Source organism: Eublepharis macularius, chromosome 16 (genome assembly GCF_028583425.1).
Source record: "Eublepharis macularius isolate TG4126 chromosome 16, MPM_Emac_v1.0, whole genome shotgun sequence".
In the NCBI taxonomy this organism is placed as follows: domain Eukaryota; kingdom Metazoa; phylum Chordata; class Lepidosauria; order Squamata; family Eublepharidae; genus Eublepharis; species Eublepharis macularius.
Window position 1 is genome coordinate 49,310,735 of NC_072805.1, and position 20,044 is coordinate 49,330,778.

Consider the following 20,044-nt stretch of genomic DNA (forward strand, 5'->3'; position numbering starts at 1 on the left):
CCCTCCCCGCCCGGGCCCCTCCCGCGGCCCCCTCCCTGCTGGGGCTCGGCCCGACCGGCCTCAGGGCGCCCCTCCCTCGCAGCCGCCGCGGGGACGCGCCCGCCTCGCGCCCCGCCCACTCGCCGGAAGCCCCGCCGCTGGTGCGCGTGCGCGAGAGGGCGGCGCCTGAGGTGAGGCGGGTGCCCCCCCCCCCGCCGCCGGGACGCCGCTCGTGGCCTGAGGCGAGCCCGGGAAGGGGCGCGGCGGGCCTCCCTCCCTCCCTCCGCCCGGCCAGGGACCGAGAGGCTGCGGCGGCCCCCGCCCCCGGAGGCCCTTCGCCGCGCGCGCAAAACGGGGCCGCTCGTGCCGGGCTTCTGCCGCCTCCCGGTCCGCGTCGCGCCTCCGGCTGCCGCTTGCCTCGTCCCCCGGCTCTGTTCTCCTCCTCCTCCTCCTCCTCCTCCTCCCGTATATTTTTATTGGGCGTCTTTTCGTTGAGTTGGTTTCTGTGTTTGGAAGACCGCCTCGAGCGTTGGTGAGAAAGGCGGCTATGCGCAACAACACAGACGCCAGCAGGGCGCTCAGCTCGGACCATTAGGGAGCCGGTGCCGTGACGGGGCGGCCAAGGCCGCTGGGGCCTGTAACTGCCTTTTGAGTTGTGCACGTCATCATTCTTAACTAACGACCGTGACAAATGGTAAAGGGCCCAGGAGCACCTTTAAGACTAGCCAGCTTGATTGTGGCATAAGCTTTCTACAACCACAGCTCTCTTCTTCAGATGCATCTGTGGTTCTCGAAAGCTTATGCTACAGTAAAGTTGGTTAGTCTTAAAGGTGCTTCTGGACTCTTTACTGTTTTGCTACTACAGACTAACACGGCTAACTCCTCTAGGTCTTAGTAACCTTTCCCTCTCCCAAGGGGAGGCTTAGTGGGGACTCGCTTGGGTGGTTGCGGTTGTGCTGCTGGGGACGGGCCTCTTGTCCTATGTGGCTGCTGATGTCTTCTGCTTTGGTCACTTAGCACTTGCCATGTGGACAGTCGATGAGGTGGCTGCTATGTGCTACCACCATTACAACGCTCACCTGCCTAAGCAAGGCAAACCAGACCCTCGTCATGAGTGGACTCTCTTGGCAGCAGTGCTCCAAGTGTGGGAAAAGGCTCAGCCCGAGGATGGCTGCCTGCAAGGTGAGAGGAAGAGTACCTTTCTCTGAGGGAGGGAAGCATATGCTGTAAGGTGTATTGTGCAAGAGAAATCTTAAACATTGTTTTATATCTCTGATATTTTCTTTACGAGTTGCCATCTTCTGGGAATGGAGCAGGGGTCGATGAGTGTGTGTGTGTGTGTGGGGGGGGTGTATTTGTGAATTCCCTGCATCGTGCACCTCCCTGGAGGTCCCTTCTAAGCCTATGATTCTATGGACTGCCAGGTCTTGGGGACTCTGTTCCGTACAGGGCTCCTGGTCATGTCAGGGTGCTCTTTGCAGGGGTGGGTGTTCCTTCTGTTCTCTCTTCTTGCAGCGTCCTTCATACGGGCAATGAATGTCTGATGTCAAAGGGGCATGGCCGCATCAGCACGCACTGATTGGCTATTGCCATCTGCCTGTTTTGGGGGTGCTGGCATGCCATTCCATGATTGCAGCTGGGTGGTTGTGGAGTCTGTTGCAGATACTGACTAGTGGTCCTCATGCAGGGGTCTTAGAATGGGGTTTTAAAACCATTTGATAAATACCTAATTTATCATTGGAGTGTTGTTCTGCTGAAAGACAGTTACTTAGAGGCCTGTAAAAGTGTGCTGGTTTCATGTCAGATTTGTGTGTGATTCTTTTACATAGATTGACGTGCTTGTCTAATGTAGACAGTAGAAGGCCATTGTTGACCATTTATAGCGTACGGAATGTGTTGTGGGATTAGTGGGTGAATGAGCATCCGTCGCGGACCGTTGATGCCTCTGAAAATCAGGGCTGTGGCTCAGCAGTGCCGTCCCTTGGTGAATGAGCTTCCGGGTGCTGCTTCTGCCCTCTCAGAAGAGGAGGATGACCCCGTGGAGGAGGTTCCTGCCGGGTCTGCTTTAGCTGTCTCCTTTGCCTGTTGCTGACAGAGGCCAAGGATGCTGCCTGAGCTCCTGGCCAAGCTGAGTGACAGATGAAGCAAAAAGTAGCTGTTACCTGGTGCGGCATAGGTGGATAGGCCTCTTCCTCCTTCCTCAGAATTGTGCGGTTAAAAAGTGTAAGGGAGCGTGTGACTTTGTGAGGCTGTGGACCTGAAGCTTTGCAAGAAGTACGAAGTGCTCTCTGTGCCTTGCTAGTTTACAGAGAGCTGTTGCTCAAGTTGCTGGGTGGGAGAGAGTGGGTGATGTCACATGGAAGGCTGGGCAATGACAGTGGGGACTGGCTGCTTCTGATCAAGGGGTCTGTAAAGGCGATGCCCCAGCCTTGAGGCTGCGTCTGTCTTCTCCACCCTGGTTTGATTAATAGGCCAGGGGGGGGGGGTGCCTGTGGCTTGTCCTTCCCTCCCTCTTCTAGCTAATGCTATTTTCTTTCTTAGCAACTAAAGAAGTTGTTGCCATGGGGACTGGGACAAAATGCATTGGACAGTCAAAAATGAGGAAGACTGGTGAGCAGAAGTCCTTCCCACTCCCAGCCCTTCAAAGCCGAGGTGGAGCAGCCGTGGCCACCACTGTGCTTAGTTGCCTCTTCTGGAGGGATCCTGTTGTATTGACTTTGGTGCTGCTCCTGCAGGGGATGTCCTCAATGACAGCCATGCAGAAGTGGTGGCCAAGAGGAGTTTCCAGAGGTGAGTGAGGCACACAGTTGGGGAATTGTGTTCTGCAATGCTTGACAGAGTTCCAGTGGTAAGGTACTGGCAACATAACAACAGCAGCAGCAACAACTGCACTTACATACTGCTCTTCTAGACAGATTAGTGCCTCACCCAGAGTGGTGAACAAGTTAGTATTATTATCCCCACAATACAGCTGGAGAGCTGGGGCTGAGAGGAGCGGCTTGCCCAAGGCAGTAGTGGGATTCGAACCAATAGAGTGCAGAGTCGCAGCTGAACAACTTAACCACTGTTCTACAGCAGCACGCTTTTGCAGGCTGTGTAGCCTGGCTAAGCCCTGTCCTTCAGGAAAACAGGAGTGTTTCCTCCTGGGCTCCTGTCCTCTAAGGCAATGCTGCTGGTTATTGTTTTGAGGAAATGGTGCTGCTCCCCGGAACACATTGGTCACTGAAGAGCTGTAAAAATTTAATATATAAGAAAACTGACATGCACATATCCAGTTGTGTTAGCTGTGTATGCCTTCTTTCTGATGAATATCTATGAGTGACTCATCCACTTTTGTGTCCTGGGCCTTTTTAGATCCAGGTTCCTGGGCCTTTGAAAATCACTGGCGAGTGGCCCTACAGGAACGGACAGTGTAGCTCAAATAAGACATCAAACAATTGGCAATAAAAGCATTTCTTAGACCAAAACGCTTAGGAAGGTCTGCACTGTTGCAGAGAGAAAAGTCTCCTGGCATTATGCTTATCTCTCAGGATCCTCTTCTTGCTTTTTTACTCTCTTCCATGTGCAACTCAATGTTTCTTGAAATAATTAGGACAGAAGGCTATCTGAAAAAGCAGATCTCAAGCTTTAATATGTAATTATTTCAACTTAGATAGAATTAAGGACATACTTGACCACAGGAAGTTGGAAAAAATACATGGAAAAATATAGTTAAAGTTCTGATACTTTCCAAAATAATTGAATGATTTAGATATCACTTGTATTAATGAAACTTCTGGAGTGTATTTTATACACATTTTGGCATATAAAGCATACTACTGACTATAGCTTTCTCTAGAAAAGAGGTCTGAAATATTCATTAAATATTTATATAGCCTATATTTATATAGGCTAACAAGCAGCACAAATGGCAAGGACATAAAAATATAGTTTGTTGACAAGTTAAAAACAGTGCAGAGCTTAAAATTGTAAAGATTAAAAACACACAAGATGAAAATATAGCCAGAACTGCCAAAACAGCTTATTCTCCCCGCAAATGCCTTCCAAAGTCTTTCACGCCTTCCTGAATGCAGCAACTGAAAGCATCCTCCACACCCGTTCCAGAGGATTGGACCTACCATAGAAAATGTTCATAGCTTAACTGTCGCTATAGGGACAATCCTCAGAGTGGGTACCACAAGAAGAAAGTTGTCTGAATAATGTAGCTGGCACGCAGAAGTATCCTGGGAGATACAGTTTGGTAAGTGTGAGAGCCCGAGGTCAGTTATATCGGCGCATGTTAAACTGTCTCACATTCACACTGTTGTTGTCCCTTTGTGTTTAGAACAAGATTTAAGGGGACTGATTGGAACTACTGATGCCCTTGACTCAATATAAGAATGCAATGTACACAGATGTTTAATAGCTGTTGCTAAAAAGTTTAAAGCAATCTTGTATGTATTTCAAAGGCGCAGGAAACACGGAAGGCTTCCCTCGTTCCTTGGAGGGGGATTTCCCCCCTTTGCAGACTTCATTGGCTTTTTCAGGGGGATGGAAGGTGCTGCTTCCCATCACCTTTGTAGAGCAACCTGGCAATCCTGCTAGGCTCAGGGCCTGGAGAGGAGAGGTGAGGGCGGTGCTCTGGTTCCTGAAGAAGTGCTTCTCTTTCCCACTAGGTACCTCCTTCACCAGCTATGGCTGGCCGCTGTGCACCAAGAGAAAAGCATCTTTATCCCAGGAACTGAGCAAGGGAAATGGATCCTCAGATCACACATCGACTTCGTTTTTTTCTCCAGCCACACTCCTTGTGAGTACGTTGAACTGACCTTTGGGCCTGGTGGTGAAGAGAGCTACTTTCTTGCCCTCTGTTGCTTCCTGAGTGACTGTGCATGCATCTGGGACAGGCGGGAATTGGCTTCCCCAGTGGGGGTTCTGGGGGTGGTTCAGGTGTAGCAGAAAGGCTGCAACAGAGCCCCTGCTCCTTACAGGCAGGCGGCTTGGGGGGGGGGGGGTCTCTGAAGCTTTCTGGGGGGCTGTGGGCTCTGACCCTACTGTCTTTTGGCCTGAATAACTTGACCAGGGTGTGACGGGGGGAGTGAAATGAGGAACAAAACTGGTAAACTCCCTTGAGCTCCGTGGAGGAAGGTGTGTGCATCTCATCGTGCCATACATCACGATGTGGGTTGGAGTAATCTCCGTATACTTAACTGGGTCATAATATCCTGCCTCCAGTTGTGAGTGCGAAAGTCAGCTTAAACTGTTCTGCAAGAGAAGTCTTCCAGACACAGGGCTGGTTCTGCTCTGGATACTGGATTCTGTCTTGATTGAAGGGGTGTACCTTTTGGACAGCCTGGCACTTGGTGGCAGGTGACTCTGTTCAGAACTTGCCAGGTACAACATTTCACTTACCCATGTCGTTAGTGAAAGCAGATCCTGTTTGGATGATGCCTCTCAGATGGCTCTGATTAGGCCTTGTGGACCCATTTTCAAGGGCATTTCGGAATCTCTCCTTACGAAGGGGCCAGATAGGGGGTGAAGGTGCTTCCGACATGGCTGTGCGCACCTGCTGGGACGCACGCTAGCATGGGATTGTTGGGGGGCAACAGAGTGCCACCCTGGAGCTTGGCATGCCACTGGCTCAGCTGAGGCAGATCTCAGCGCGCATGGATGCCAACTGCAAGGGTATCTAAATCTCTGTTTGGAGGCCAAAGCCCCTCCCCACCATAGCTGGCCCTGCCCCTCCCCGCCACCTCAGTTCTGCTCCTTGTCCCTGGGCGAGTCTTCCTCTGAGCCTCTGTACTTCCTTCTAGGTGGGGATGCCTCCATTATCCCAGTGACAGAAGAGGAAGCGCAGCCCTGTGGGTCCCTGAGTCCAGTGCAAGCTCCCAGGGACAGTGTTGGCGCTGGAGGGCACTGTGATGAAAGGGCAACTGAAGAGGCAGCAGTCAGCCCCGCCAAGAGAACAAAAGTGGATGCCCAGGATTCAGCAGGGGGGGCTGTCCATCATATCTCTTGGTGCAGTGCTGAGCTCCTTGCAGCCAACCCTAGCCCAGGCAAAGTGATGGATGTCCACAGAACTGGGGCGAAGTGTGTGCCAGGAGTTGCGGGAGATTCCCGGCAGCCTGGCAGCGAGTACCATACTGTGGGACTTCTGCGGATAAAGCCGGGCCGCGGGGCCAGAACTGTCTCCATGTCTTGCAGTGACAAGCTGGCTCGCTGGAATGTGCTGGGCTGGCAGGGTGCCCTCCTGATGCATTTCCTCCAGCAGCCCGTATATATGTCTGCTGTGGTAGTGGGAGGCGAGTGTCCCTACAGCCAGGAGGCCATGGAGAGGGCCATTGTTGCCCGGTGAGTGAGCTGTGGTTGGGCAACTTCTTGGGAGGAGGCAGTCAGGGAGAACTCCCACTTCGCCTTGTGCTTTCCTGCTTGCCCAAGTAGGCGCCTCATAGATCTGTCCAGCAGGGCCTGATGGCAACAGCCGTTCACATGGTGCTTGGGGTGGGGGGTGGGGGGTGGGTAGACATGGGAAGCAGATGCTCCTGGAGAGCTGAAAGCTGCCTTGCGGGCAACGGAGGAAGAACATTTGGAGCACCAGGAGTGCAGCTGGGTGCCTGCGTGTGAGTCCTCCTCTGAGCCTTGGCCCTACATCCTCAAGCTTCTAGGTGCACCTTGAGCCAGTAAGCCTAGTGCTTTGTCACATTTTCTGAAGTGGGAAGCTGCCTAACCCATTAAATCACTTTTTGGGGTGCTGCTTTGACCAGGAATGTAGAGAAACTAGGAGAAAATTAATTAAATATACTTGCTGGATGGAAAACAACTGGACAGGAACATTGACTAACCAATTGATATCTTTAAGGTCACTAGCAGTGAATTCCAGAATTTTAATTGCTTGTTGAATATGGAAGTACAGGTTTGTGCCTGTCCTGCACCTGTTGCCCATCAATTTGTGCCGTCTGAGTTGTAGTTGGGTGGGGGAAGTTCTTACTGTTTTCTCTACCCCAGCAGTGTTATGTCCCCCTCTTCTTCCTCTGTCTTCTTCCCCAATTCATCTTTTGTTTTTAACCCATGCTGCTTACCTTTTCCTCATAGGAAAGGCGCTTCCATCCCTTTATCATCTTGGTTGTGCTCTTCTGCACCAAGATGCTGAAGAAGCTGTGAACAGATACCACCTTTACAGCGCCTTCTGGAGTGTGACGAGAGTGTGTGTGTGTCTCGTTTTTCCAAACAGCATACTTTGTCATATCACTGCCCCTACAGGTGTCAGCATGTTCTGCATTTACCAGATGGTTTCCAGGTATACAAGGTGAAAACCCTACAGTCCCATTTGCATTTTAACCACAGCCGGCAAGCAGTTGAGGGCAACTGTATTCCAAACCAAGGGAAGGTGGTTCCGTGTGGTGCAGGTGAGTGTCCAGGGCTGCAGAAGTCATGAAAGGGCGCCGGGTGTGGGGAGATCAGTTTCATAGTCACTCTTGAGGTGGTGGGGGGAAGGCTGCCTGGATTGCAGTGGGGGTTGAATTGTTTTGCAGCTAGGTCATATCCATGGCAGTTCACCCTGCTGACAAATGAGAAGAGACCAGAGTGGAAGGGCCATTGTGGGTTCAAGCTGGGAGGAAGGGGTTCTTGGAGCCCTCCCCTAGCCAAGGAAGTCCTTGCTGTAAGCTGTTGACAGAGTGGGGCGGTGGGGGGGGGGGCGGGGTGGAGAAAGTCTGTGTACAAGGGTGGCCTGTGCTGACAGTGTAATCCTAAAAAGAATTACTCCAGTTTAAGTGCATTGATTTCAGTGGGCTTAGACTGGAGTACCTCTTCTTAGGATTGCACTGTAAAGGATGCAGGAAGAGCGAGCCAAGAGTGGTCTGAGTTGCAGGTGCTTGGGGGGGGGGGCGGGGGCGGGGGGGGGGTGATGGGCGATCTCCAGTGTGTGGCTGGAGGGTGGGGGGTAGTCCCGGTCATTGCACTGAGGGAGCTGCTCCCTGCTCTGCTGTCAGGTAACTCCTGCTTGGTCCTTTGTTTACTAGCCATCAGCTGGAGTATGGTTCCTGAACGCCCACTCGATGTCACTTCAAATGGCTTCAGGCAGGGGACAACCAAGAAAGGAATTGGCAGCCTCAAGTCTAGGTGTGTGTCTCTGTGGGGGGACTGAGGGCAGTGGTCATGCTAGCCCTGAGGCGGTGATAGCCCATCCCATTCCGCCATTCCCAGGCTGGAATGTGTAGGCCTGGATGCAGCACATCCAAAGGTCTCGGGGTGTGTGTGTGTGTGTGTGCGAGAGAGAGAGAGAGAGAGAGTGAGTGACTCCTTGGAGTGATGGGTTGGTGAGCGTGAGCAAGCACCAGGGCTGTTTTCCTGAAGCTCAGAGCCAAAGCTGCTCCTCCATTTCTTGCTTGGATGGCTTTTGGATGGCTGTTTGCTTCTTCAGCTTCCTACTAGAGAGTTGTTTGGGGGGGATTGTTTGTGATGTTGGATTTGAGTCGTAATTCTGAGGCCCCGAGATTAAATGCAGAGTTGGACCTGTAAAAAAGTAGACAACAAGACATGCTCCTGCCCTTCCTTCACCTTCACTTTAGACAGGCCACTGTATCAAATGTTCAATGTTGCCTCAAAAAAGAGTCTGTGTGGCATCCTGGTTAGAGGGCTGGACTAGGTTTGAGAAGACATGGGTTCAAGTTTCTACTGGACGTGAAAGTTATTAGGCGGCCTTGATTCACCAGTGTGCATCCCCCCCAGATAACCTCATAGAGTTTGGAAGGGTAAGAGGGAGGAGCAGAAAATCATGTGTGCTGCCACGAGATCCACAGAGGAATAAAAATGTTTTCATAAATAATAAAATTATACTCACTAAACATAATAAAAAGAAACAACTGACTACAAATCACCACAGCGGTCTCTGCCGGGGACTCTAGAACCAGGGTGCATTTTTCTTCCCCTCCTCTGCCTGTTTGGGATAGCCAGCTTTACATCTTTTGCAGCTTGCTAGCAGGATTGGTCATGTGTAATTTCCTCCCTCTTCTTGTGAGATGCACTTTGAGTTGATTAGGAGTTTGGTCTTGATGAAGACTTGACTTGGGTCCAGTTGTGGAGGGTTGTGGGCCGTCTGAGATGTCCACTCTGCACCTCTTTAGGCAGCAGAGCCCATATTCTCGCTGGACCACTTTCTGGAGCACTGGAAGTTGGGTTGGCAGGTCAAGGCAAGAACAGAGCCCACTGGAGGCCTTCCAGAAACATGCAGAAGACCACCTGTGGAGGAACTGGGGGCAGTTTTTATTGAGGAGTGATCAGGAGCCCAGGTGGGAAGAACTCACAGCAATCTCAAGGGGCCCTTCCTGTGCAGCGAAAAGGGAGGCGTGATGGTTTAGCAGCAAGCCAGTATCCTGATGTCTTTATGCTAGTCTGTGGTATATATACGTGGAATATCCTGTTCCAGTCTGGTAGTCCACTGTCTGAAAGGATAGAGTTGGGCAGGCAAATGGAAAAGAGGTAAGAGAAAGAGTGGAGTATTTGCCTTGTAAAGAGTTTGAAATCCTGACGGGCTTTAAGAGACATGATGAGTATAATGGTTCTCTGCCCATCTGTAAAAGGTACATTGCACACTTGTGCAACCCTGATTTGGATTAGGTCCAGTGAGGAAGGGCGTTACCCCTCTCTGACTCTGCTTGGTCTTTCTTTCTTGACAGGTCTCACATCTGCAAGATAGAACTGTTCCATGAATTCCTGAAGCTGGTGGCCCAAATTCCACAGGAGAATCTGCCTGGAACTCTCAGGTAAGAAATTCCCTCCGACTGGTGTATACTGGCTTTTCCCAGCCCGATCCCTCCCCCCTCTGTAGGACTAATGAACCAGGAGGCTTGGCTTAGTTTTGCTACTCTCCCACCCTGCTGGTTCTCACCAGTAGTTTTTTTTTAAAAAAAATTATTTAATCAGTTGCCATATGTAACTACAACAAGTAAACAATAACTGTGTACATTAACAGTCAGCTCTCAGATTAAACAACAACTATGCCAAATAATCAATAATCAAGTTACGCCAAATAATCATATGGAGAATTGTATAAGTGACTAGACATTAAATCACCATCACAAAGGGAAGATTTAGTGTCCCAATTTTCAAGCTGGCTAATCTCATTGCTACATCTCAAAGAGAGTTCCACTTCGATAGTAAACAAAGCTTACAGAATTGGCTCAAAAATCGCCCTGAGAAAAATGGCCCAAGAGACATAATAGTAGAGTTTCAAGATCAAGAAATTTAAAAAAAAGTGTTTGAGCTTGCCAGAAATCAAGGCTCCATAATGTATGACAGATCACCAATTCAAGTATTTGCTGACTTGCCTAATGAGGTCCTCCTCAGAAGGAAAGAATTGAAAGAGATCACGAGCTCGCTGAGAGAGGCCAATATACAATATAAATGGCAGAATCTTACTAAACTCTTCGTGTTGCATCAAGGAAAAGCCTTATATGCCTCGGATTTAGAGTCAGGAAAAACTCTCCTTCGTAATCTCAATATACAAACACGGATGGACTGAGACAGAAATAGTCAAAAAAGAAAGATGCAACATTCACTCTCACCACACAAAGGCAGCAAAATACCCGTCAAAGACACCTAAGGAGAAGCCTACTCTTTCTCAGAATTAATCATTGTCTCTCAGCTATAACAAGGAAGTAGATATATTTACTTAATGCACACTTTGTTATTGTGTCGGGCTTGGGGGGTGGGAGAGACTTGATCTCCCATTTGTTGCTCCAGTTCCTTCAGTTTGGTATTAAACCAATAACTGGAGAGTGAAGTAACCCATTTAATTATTGATACAGTAACTATAAAACATAGAGTGTCAATTGGGTGTTATATAAGGGACAGGAAATACTTAACTTTGTACCTGAAAAAAGGCTATACAGTTGATATACATTATTAAAGTTGAGCATTACATTGTTTGGGAAAGACGGGAGGGGGGGGAAGAAAAGAAAAAAAGGGGGAAACGAACTGAAGTTATTGCATTAAAAGTTGTAATTGAAATTTTGAAGGGAAGGGGAGGGGTGGAGGCAGGAAAAGAAGGGAGGAGGGAGGAGGGAGGGGTATAGGGTTAGGGCTGGGAGAAGGGAGGGGGGGGAAACTTCATTATATAAATCAATCATTTTTTTAAAAAAAACCTTTAAAGTTCATATAGTTGGTATAAGTTATTAAAAGTTGATTGTTGCACTGTTTAGAGAAGAAGGGGGAAAGAAAAAAGAAATATATATTGAGAGATTGTGCTGTTCATTGTTAATTAAAAGTTATTTTTGTATAATATAATAATTTATTAGTATAGGAAATAGTTAAATCTCACCCATTATTTTACATACTAAAAAAAGTGGTAGTATACTATATTGCTTATAAGTAGTAAAAAGGTTTATATATATTGTATTAAAACTCTAATAACACTGGCAAATTATACCTGTAATTTCATAGGTGTTTAAAAAAGGAGTGATACTATATTACAATTGTTATAAGTGATTTTAAAAAAATCTAGCTACAATTTATATAGAATATAAGAATTAAGACAAGGGATTGTTTGATAGTAGTATTAGAAAACCATAATTCATTAAGTAAATTAATACACTGTTCATTAGATTTGGATAAGAGTATTAAAAATCAATAAATAATTAATACATTATATGCTTATTCAGTAAAAAAAAGAAAGAAATAGATCTAAAAGAAAATAAAAATTTGGGCAAAACTATCACTTTTACTATGTCTATCCTTTCCAAAAGACTGAGATCTGGCTGTTTCCATACCAGTGGGTTTTTTCCCTCTCTGCTGCAGTGAAAGGGGGTTAGGGTGTGCTCAGGATCAGGCTGGTGGCCTCCCTGTGCTCCTGCGGCGGGAATATGGGTTAGATCACAATGTACTCTAGTTACACAAGTGTATTCTAGTGAACTGTGTACGAAAGTCAGTGTGGTTTGTTAGCAGGTTGTATAACAACAAAGACGTTCCTTTTATCTTTTGACAACCAATTAAAAGTAGGTAGATGAAGGTAGATCAATGATTCTTTAATTACTAGAATTGACCAATCATAACCTGCTTACGTAACTTTTTGTCAACTTCTAAATGAAGTTTATCTTGCCTCTGCCCCATAGCGTCACTTGGCTTAGGTAGAATGACACACGATTGAAAATCTGAAGAATCCGCTAAGTCTAAGACCAATCATATTTGTGTATTATTGACACGTGTGAAAGATCTTAGAGATGTCTTTATAGACAGCACATGTCAATTAGTATAAAATATGTCACCCAGATTAGAGAATAGGGTTTGGACAAAGGAAATATCATGAAGATATAAGTGAGAAATATATATGGAAAATCCAATGTATTTTATAGTGAGTATGATCTGAATTTAAATCATTGCTAGCTTTACTTGAGAGATGTTGAGATTTAATTTTTATTACATGCGTTTGTTCATCAAACATAAGTTTCATTTTAATAAACCTTTATATTTTAGTATCTTGCTTAATTAAAAAGATTATATTTCAATAAAGCATAAAGATTAAACTCCAACGGATGTCTGTGTGCCTTGATAGAAAGGGTTATTACAAGAACCACCCCTAAAAATTATTTGTAGTAAGTAACAGGTTATTTAAAGAAAAAGCTGTTTAGACCTCAATACCAAAAGTTCTCTGAGCTGTTCAGAATTCAGGAGATCAGTCTGAGAACTGGATGGTCTGGAAGCGTTACTGAGGTGCAGACGAAAAGAGTCCGCTACCCTCTGCTTGCGGCCTGGCCTGCCTGGTCCTTTGCAGGAACAGACTTCTGTGTAACTGCAGGTTTAGTCCTGCTAGCGCTGCAATCAAACCCCCCCGCCCCGAAATGTAAATAGTAATATGCCCAGCCTCGGAAACTGCCTGGGTGGGTTGGGGAACTCCAGTGTCTGCAAACAGGAGAGCCTAGACAATTTGGCTTAGGTGTGAGAATAACAGCAGTGTTTGTGTCCCTTACGCAACCAGGTGTCCCTTACGCAACCACACATCCCATTCCCCCCTCCCTCCCCCATTGCCTTTGCAATTTCCTGTGGATTTCTTTTTTAAAGTCTGCAGCCTGTTTCCCATCTGTCTCTGCCAGGAGAACTGGGAATCAGGCGGCTGATTTGTATGAGAACTGGCCATCCCTCCCTGGGGCTGTGAGGGGGGCTTTGTTCTGCATTCCACCTGTCCTGTCCTTGGATGGGACTGGAATAGGTTTCAAGGGGTCAACTGAAGGCCCTGCTGGCTGAGCCTGGGTAAGGCCTGTCCTGGGAGCCCCTTGGGCAGCTTTTCAATCTTTATCTCCTTGGTCTTGACCTGTCTTGGCCAGTGCCTTCTTCCCCACTCTGCTTCTACACTGTTTCCCTCTTCATCTGGCATCTGTTGCCCTGCAGTAACTTCTCCACAGGATGCCAGGGGAAATCTGCCATGGTGGCAGTAGAGAAACTGGCAAGGGATGGTGACCATGCAGCTGGTCTGCACTAAATGCTGTCGGAGCGTGCCAGTGTGGGGTTGGCAGCAGTCCCATAACTTTGGTTATGTAAACATTTTTTGTTTGAACATTAATGTCTGTAAAGCTTTTCATTCAAGCCCGAGGCTGGGCATCGGTTTTCTGAGATGGCCTAAGATAACCTCTCCCAGAAAGCATACCAGATACCTTGTAGGCGTAGGCGCTCTCCTATATCCCTTGCAGAGAGGAAAATTCTTCGGAACCGTTCTGTGACTCCCCCCTACAGCATCGTGCTGTGCCTGGCAGTGCCCCTGAACCACAAAAAGGTGGGGAGAGTTGCTTGCGGCACTTTTCTCCATAGTAGTTGTGCCCTTCTGATAGTTTTGAGAATTTATTGTAGCCTTTAGGGTGTGGAAGAGCCCTTAAATGTTCTGGAAGGTCTTACTAGGCACGGTCCAGAGAGTGGTGCAGGGATGCGGCTGCCCACCTCAGAATCATAGAATTGGGACATTTGAGCCCCTCCCCCTGCCCAATGCAGGAAACCCAAAGATGAGCTCCCTCTTCGGCCAAGGGGGGGGCTCACCACCTTCTTGGTTACAAAGGGTTGTGGGGAGGGGGGCAAGCAGGAGAAGCAGCCAGCGTCTCCTAACCCACCCCATGCCTGTTGTTTGTCCCTCTCAGAGACCAGAGACTGCGGACCTACTGGGAGTACAAGGAAGCTGCTGCCGATTACCAAGTGGCTTGGGAGGTGCTGCGCAGGCAGGCTTTCAGTTCCTGGGTGAGGAACAGCCGGGACTACCTGAACTTCACCTAGAAGGAAGGAAGGAGCTCTGCCGGGATACTTAGGCAAGAAGGCTTTAGCCCCAGTTGACTCTGCAGCCATAACTGTGACCCACGGGTAGGCAAGGAGGTGGGTGCCGCTTGGCTTGCTTGTTCAACAGCCAGCACATTTGTTGCCTGACAGGACTGGATCTTTCAAGTTGCTGAATTTTGGATTTTGCTACTGTAAGGTCAATAAATCTTTTTGAAAGACTCAGCTTGCTGCCCAGACCTTCCTGTCTTGACAAAGAAGCTCAACGCAGAATTGTGTAATTCTGTCACTGTACTTGGCGCTCTCCTTCCAAGCCAATGTGCATGAGGGTGGGGGGACAAAAGACGCCCCTCCCCTTTTAACTGTAGGATTGTGGCCTTGCCTGTCTTGTGGGCGTTTTGACACCACATTGAATGTGCCACTGACAGCCCGTGTAAGTGAATTCCCTTCAAGGAAAGTTTCCATGCCAGCCTGGGGAACTGGATTCATCAGGGCTGAGCATACTACATGCAATGCACATTACTTCAAACATCAGGTTTCTAGACCTCTGGCTGCAGGTCAGATTGGAAATAACTGGACGTATGCTGAACTTTCTCTAAGTAGGCATGTTGTTACTCCAGTGCAGGACCTGTAACTGTTTGAATCTTTTAACTAAAATATACTTTTCAGCTGTCCTGCCTTTGTGGTGTGTGCAGCGCATATGCAGTTAAGAAGCAAGGCCCATCAAAAATGCACAGCGAGTGTGCGCTTTGGGATCAAGATTTTGAAGAGTCCATTTAGGAGCATCACAGCCAGTCCAGAGTTGGTTCTGGACTAGCAATTTAATGTTGTGGGCTCTTTTTATCTAGGAGTGATAGAATATTTGGGATTCTAGCCAAAGGCTCTGGCTGGAAGCACACAGCATGGGCAGCGCCAGTGGATGGTGACGATGGTCCTCCTGGGAAAAGGCTGATGGGAATGCAGCCCGCTCTTCCAAGAGAGCTGCCTGGTCTCTTTGGGCACCCCACTCTCTGCTCCCAAGAGGAGTTAAGAGGAGTTTGAAAGGTGGAGAGGAAACTGCAGAACCAGGAACTGTTCCTACTGCTTTGACACAATTGTTCCAAAGCCAAGACGTCACTCTGGCTCGTCATGCTTTGCTGCCTCTCTGTTCTCACAACTGCAGGGCTCCACCAAACAAAAGAGGCAGAAGACTATGTATCGGGTAATGCTCGTTTCCTTAATGTGGGCTCAGTTGGAATTAGTCACAGGACTGGCTTGGCTTGGTTCCTGTTTTTCTGAGTCCGAGTGGTGGTATTGAGGCCATAGTCTCTGGCACTCCGCAGTAACCCTGCAGAACCTCTTGGGGCAAGCCACAGCCACTGGGAGGCTGCTGCAGCACCTTCCTCGCAGCAGAGCCCCGAGAGCTTTCCTGGGCCTGAGCCGAGGTTCTTAAACGGACATTTTCCAATGGTGACATTTTATGATGTTGAACCTCCACCTGTACTGTCGCTGCTCCTTGGCCACAAGCATTACTATATTAACATGGAAAAAAAGATGTGTTACTTTGGGGGGTTTTATTAAAGGGGGGATCATCTTCAACTTGCACAGAAATAAGTTGCATGCAGTAAATTGGAGGTGAGGGACCAGCCTGCAGAGGCTAAAGGCATGGGGAGGGGAAAGGAGAGCAAAACAGCTCCACCTCATACCCACCCCCCAGGATAGCGCTACAAGCTTCAGGTGCCTACAGAAGCTACCAGTGCTGGGGTGGTAGGCACTCCCCTCATTAGCTGGCAGAGGAACGGCAGTGGCCGACAAAAGCTGCTCTTCTCAGGGCTGGGTTGTGAATTGTGAGGAAGGGGTGACAGCAGGCGGGTCACAAGGGCAGGAAGGAGAAGACAGAGGCTAGTGAGAGGCGGACACCTTTTTGGGAGAAGATGTTAAAATGGGTCATCTGGTTTCATGTACTGGCTTCTCTTTTGTGGGGGTGGGGGGTGGGGGCTGCCTCACATTATTGGTGTTTGTCGGGAACTAGTCACTTTTTCTTCTCCGAAGTTCCAGCCGTTGCTTAAAGGTTCTTCCTTTGCAGGCACATAAACAATACTGCTGCCCTACTGAATATTACTACCCTCCATGATCCAGAAGGTATGAAATTGTTAGCTTTGAATCAGACCTGCAGGATTTATGTTGAGGTACAGAAAGAAGAAACGGAATCTGTCAAGAAACTAAATGCATCCTTTTGCTTCTGTTTTCATGACGTATATTGGAAAAAACCTACATCTGTTCCATGGTTATCAGGCACTTACTCTGACAAAGGAGGACATTTAAGTCCCAAATTAAAAACAAACAAAAGCAGTGCCACTGGGCCTGAAGGGACTCTACTGAGTGCTTGAGAACTCAAAATGTGAACTCTCAGAGATGTAACAGCTGAAGCAGATTGATAGTTTAAAACTATAATCTGCTCATGAGCCCCTAAGGTCAAAGAGTAAATGATACAATATTTTAAAAATAAATACAATAAGCAAAGTAACAGCAATTTGTTGAAGAAAAAAATCAGGGAAAAGCTAGACATTATAGACTCATTAGCTCATAATTTGTACCTTAGGTAAACTATAAGAAAGTTTGATAATGGTTATAATTGTTAAAAGTATCAAAGAACAGCCACATCTTTTCCAGAGAAAGAATCAGCATGGATTTTGCCCAGTCTTGCCACTGGATCCTCTCATTTTGTCTGCTGGAGCCACACGTGGAAGGTTCAACAGGCTGCGTTCCTTCCTTAAAGCTTAAAGCAAAAGAAGACCTGAGCCTGCCTAGTGTAGCTCTCACTAAATTAATGCTGAATGGCAAACATAGCCCCAGGATCCTGCTCGTTAAAATGAAGCTTAAAAAAAAAATGGAGTCATCACGTGTGTGTTAGAGTGGTTTTAATTATAGCTTCCTCTAGCAGAATTCATCAAGAGGAACATACAAGCCAACATCAACATATCAGCATCTTGATACTGCTGAGAATAATCTAGTAGCTCCCATTACCCTGAAACTGTCATTAAATAATAATTAGTCAAACATACATTTCAAAATCCCCCTCCCACCTTCAACTACTTTGCTTCAATATTTAAACAATGATGCCATTAAATGTTTCTCAAGAAGGGAGGCTATGGAATTTACAGCCATGATAAAGTGCAGCAGGGAAAGATGTCTTATAAATTACTAGTCTAACAACTGAAACCTATCACTATATTAAGTCAACCCAGTGACAGATGCAGGAGCCTAAGGAGGGTCATGATCACAAACCACAGGCTATTTACAAGAGGAGATGCAGGAAGGGACACACAGTCAGACACCAAAGGTATTTTCTCCACTGTAGGCCACATACAAGAATCCATCCTCGTCCTTTTCTTTTTCATACAGCTGCCCCATAGTCAGGCTTGAAGAAGAGAAAGAAGCAGTGAGACAACAGCCAAGGAATCAAAGCTGAGTACAGACTGAAGGGGAGCCAAGGCAAGCGTGTGAGCACGGGCTTGCATGCAGAGCTGCAAAATACAAGCACTTGCTGCTTCTCTGGAAGGCACTTCGGGGTGTGAAAAGTGCTGGCTGGCCTACTAAAGCCACAGAATTACATAGAATGCTGAACTTAATAGCACTGTGCTCACTGTACCCACTCAGTGGAACAGCTTCTACATCTCACACCAGGTCTTGAGACCTGCTCAGAACCAAGTCCCAAATCACTACTCCTCTGGATCGATCCATAACAGTCACTTTTGACTGTTTACTGGAACCATTGGGCAGGAAGCATTAGTTCTCATGGCCCCTTCTTACATGCCCAGTGTAAGGCCGATAGCCACCTCGGGGTCAGGTAGCAATTTTCCCCAGGCCAGTTTGGCTTGGGATCCTGACGGTGTTTTGGCATCTCCTGGGCATGGAGCAGGGGTCACTGGGTGTGTGGGGGGAAAGGAGAGGTAGTTGTGAATTTCCTGCATTGTGCAAGGGATTGGACTAGATGACCCTAGAGGTACCTTTCAACCCTATGAATCTGCTGCCTTTGATGTATCACACAACAACACTGCCCCCGATACGCCCCTCCCTGCTCCAGCAAGCATCACGGCCCAGACTGGGAATCTGAGCCGAGGTCTCCCAAACCATCTGGCGCTCTTGCTGCTGCACCGCCACTGATTGCTTGCTGTCACTGGAAAAGCTTTCAGCAGCTTTTCACGCTGATATGTCAAAACTCACCTGGCCATGATCATAGGGCACTTGCTTTGGTGCAGCCTGTACTCTAGACTACTATAATGCCCCAGGGCTTGACAGATCCTAAGCACTACGTCACCATCGTGCCTCCTACTGCCAGCAATTTTATTGTGTCTCAGCCATCCTCAGTACAAGTACAAAGCTTATTTGTTGTGTGAACAAAAAGCACTTAACAATAATAAAAACAACAACAACATTCAATGTATATACCGCCTTTCAGGACTTACTGCCCACTCAGAGCAGTTTACAAAGTGTGTCATTATTATCCACTGTGAGGTGAGTGGGGCTGAGAGAGCTCTGGCTGACCCAAGGTCACCCAGCTGGCTTCAAGTGGAGGAGAGGGGAATCAAACCTGGCTCTCCAGATCAGAGTCCCACGCTCTTAACCACTGCACCAAACTGGCTCTTAAACTTGAGCATGACGTTCTTGTAATTCTTCATTGATAATGTTAGCTTTATGCCATTCAGTGGTGGGAGATTAATGCATTTCTTAACCATGGTGTTTGTATACTGCCTCCAATATTCTATCAAATTGAACTTTCTGAAGCAATAATGAAATTGGGGAGAAGTTAGGATTAGAAATTAGTTTTTTATAGAGATGACGGAACATCAGGTTTACATGTGGTAAACCTGATGTTTACAGATTTAATAAAATTAAGAGAATTAATGAAGATCTAGAATTGGGTTTTGTGGCAGCAAGAACTAACGAGCGGGGGGGGGGGGGTGTTTGTGTTTTCTAAGAACTTTCCCCCCCATTTTCTCGATGGAAAAGTCTGGCGCATTGGCAGGAGGGTTGCCTTTAAAGTTGCCTTTAAAGGACGGGTGTGTGTGTGTGTGTGTGTGTGCGCTAAGGGAAGAAGGTGTGCCCCGGCCGCCGGCCTTAAGGCGGCCCCGGAGGGTGGGCAGGGGCCAGGGGCCCCGCTTGGAGGCGCCGGCGGCTCCGGAGAACCCCTCGGCCCCGCCGCCCACCTCACCTGGACTGCGGGACGGTCTTGTCGACGAAGAGGAAGATGGCCTTCTCGGAGGGCAGCTGGACGCGCTTGCGGATGATCCACATGAACTGGGCCACGGTGATGTCGGAGGGCACCAGGTACTTGCGCTTGTCGATGTCCACGATCTGCGAGCCCGACACCTTCTCCACGATCACCTGCGCGGGCGGAGGAGGAGGACGAGGAGGAGGAGGCCCGCCGGCATAAGGAGAACCGCCGGGCCGGGCCGGGCCTGCCGCGGCCGCCCGGACGCAGGCCGAGAGCCCCGCACTGCCGCCCTCCCGCCCTCCCGCCGCAGGGCCGCGCAGGGGAGACTCACCGGGACGCGGTCGGGGTACTTGGCGCGGATCTTGGCCGACTCCACGCAGCGGTGCTCTGCAGGGGGGGGGGGGGGAGAGAGGCGGGGGGAGGGGCGGTGAGGCCGGGCGGGGCGCGGGGGGGGCGCGCGCGGGGGGGGTCCTCCCGCCCAGGGTCTCCCGGGGGCCCCGGGGGGGTGGCACCCACCGAGCGCGTGGTCCTCCTTGAACATCCACTTCATGGCGGCTCCGGGGGGCCTCCCAGCGGCGGCGGCGGCGGCGGCGGCGGCGACACTCGGGTGCGGGCGGGGCTTCCGGCGCGGCGCCGGGCGCG

General features: G+C 48.7%; 2 protein-coding genes across 7 annotated transcripts; one reads left to right on the top strand and one right to left on the bottom strand.

Annotated features, from left to right (window-relative positions):
* The first annotated feature begins 249 nt into the window (after window positions 1-249).
* On the top strand, window positions 250-14,430 carry ADAT1 (adenosine deaminase tRNA specific 1). Of its 6 annotated transcripts, XM_055000439.1 has the most exons (10): window positions 251-511; window positions 997-1,161; window positions 2,521-2,589; window positions 2,715-2,769; window positions 4,635-4,765; window positions 5,769-6,306; window positions 7,216-7,361; window positions 7,977-8,076; window positions 9,633-9,719; window positions 14,076-14,430. In XM_055000439.1, exons 2-10 carry the CDS (start codon window positions 1,005-1,007, stop codon window positions 14,206-14,208), a joined length of 1,416 nt encoding a protein of 471 aa, XP_054856414.1. In that variant the 5' UTR covers window positions 251-511; window positions 997-1,004; the 3' UTR covers window positions 14,209-14,430. The 6 variants fall into 6 exon arrangements, 5 of the variants coding, with proteins under 5 accessions (XP_054856413.1, XP_054856417.1, XP_054856414.1 ...); XM_055000438.1 differs by having other exon boundaries at window positions 250-511; window positions 2,521-2,769; window positions 4,635-4,769; XM_055000441.1 differs by lacking the exon at window positions 251-511 and having other exon boundaries at window positions 1,142-1,161; window positions 4,635-4,769.
* Window positions 14,431-17,088: 2,658 nt separating this feature from the next.
* GABARAPL2 (GABA type A receptor associated protein like 2) lies at window positions 17,089-20,021 on the bottom strand. The gene is made up of 4 exons (XM_055000939.1): window positions 19,919-20,021; window positions 19,734-19,789; window positions 19,400-19,572; window positions 17,089-17,605 (listed from the first exon to the last, which is right to left on the bottom strand). The coding sequence occupies exons 1-4, from the start codon at window positions 19,950-19,952 to the stop codon at window positions 17,515-17,517; spliced, it is 354 nt and encodes a 117-aa protein (XP_054856914.1). The 5' UTR covers window positions 19,953-20,021; the 3' UTR covers window positions 17,089-17,514.
* Between the last annotated feature and the right edge of the window lie 23 nt (window positions 20,022-20,044).

Excerpts from the sequence above, each read along its gene's own strand:
- GABARAPL2 (XM_055000939.1), bottom strand. The coding sequence starts at position 19,952 with ATGAAGTGGATGTTCAAGGAGGACCACGCGCTCG. Across the intron at positions 19,790-19,918 it reads CAAGGAGGACCACGCGCTCG|AGCACCGCTGCGTGGAGTCG; the intron begins GTGGGTGCCACC and ends CCCCCCCTGCAG. Across the intron at positions 19,573-19,733 it reads AGTACCCCGACCGCGTCCCG|GTGATCGTGGAGAAGGTGTC; the intron begins GTGAGTCTCCCC and ends CCGCCCGCGCAG.
- ADAT1 (XM_055000438.1), top strand. The coding sequence starts at position 1,005 with ATGTGGACAGTCGATGAGGTGGCTGCTATGTGCTACCACCATTACAAC. Across the intron at positions 2,770-4,634 it reads GCCAAGAGGAGTTTCCAGAG|GTACCTCCTTCACCAGCTAT; the intron begins GTGAGTGAGGCA and ends CTTTCCCACTAG. Across the intron at positions 8,077-9,632 it reads ATTGGCAGCCTCAAGTCTAG|GTCTCACATCTGCAAGATAG; the intron begins GTGTGTGTCTCT and ends CTTTCTTGACAG.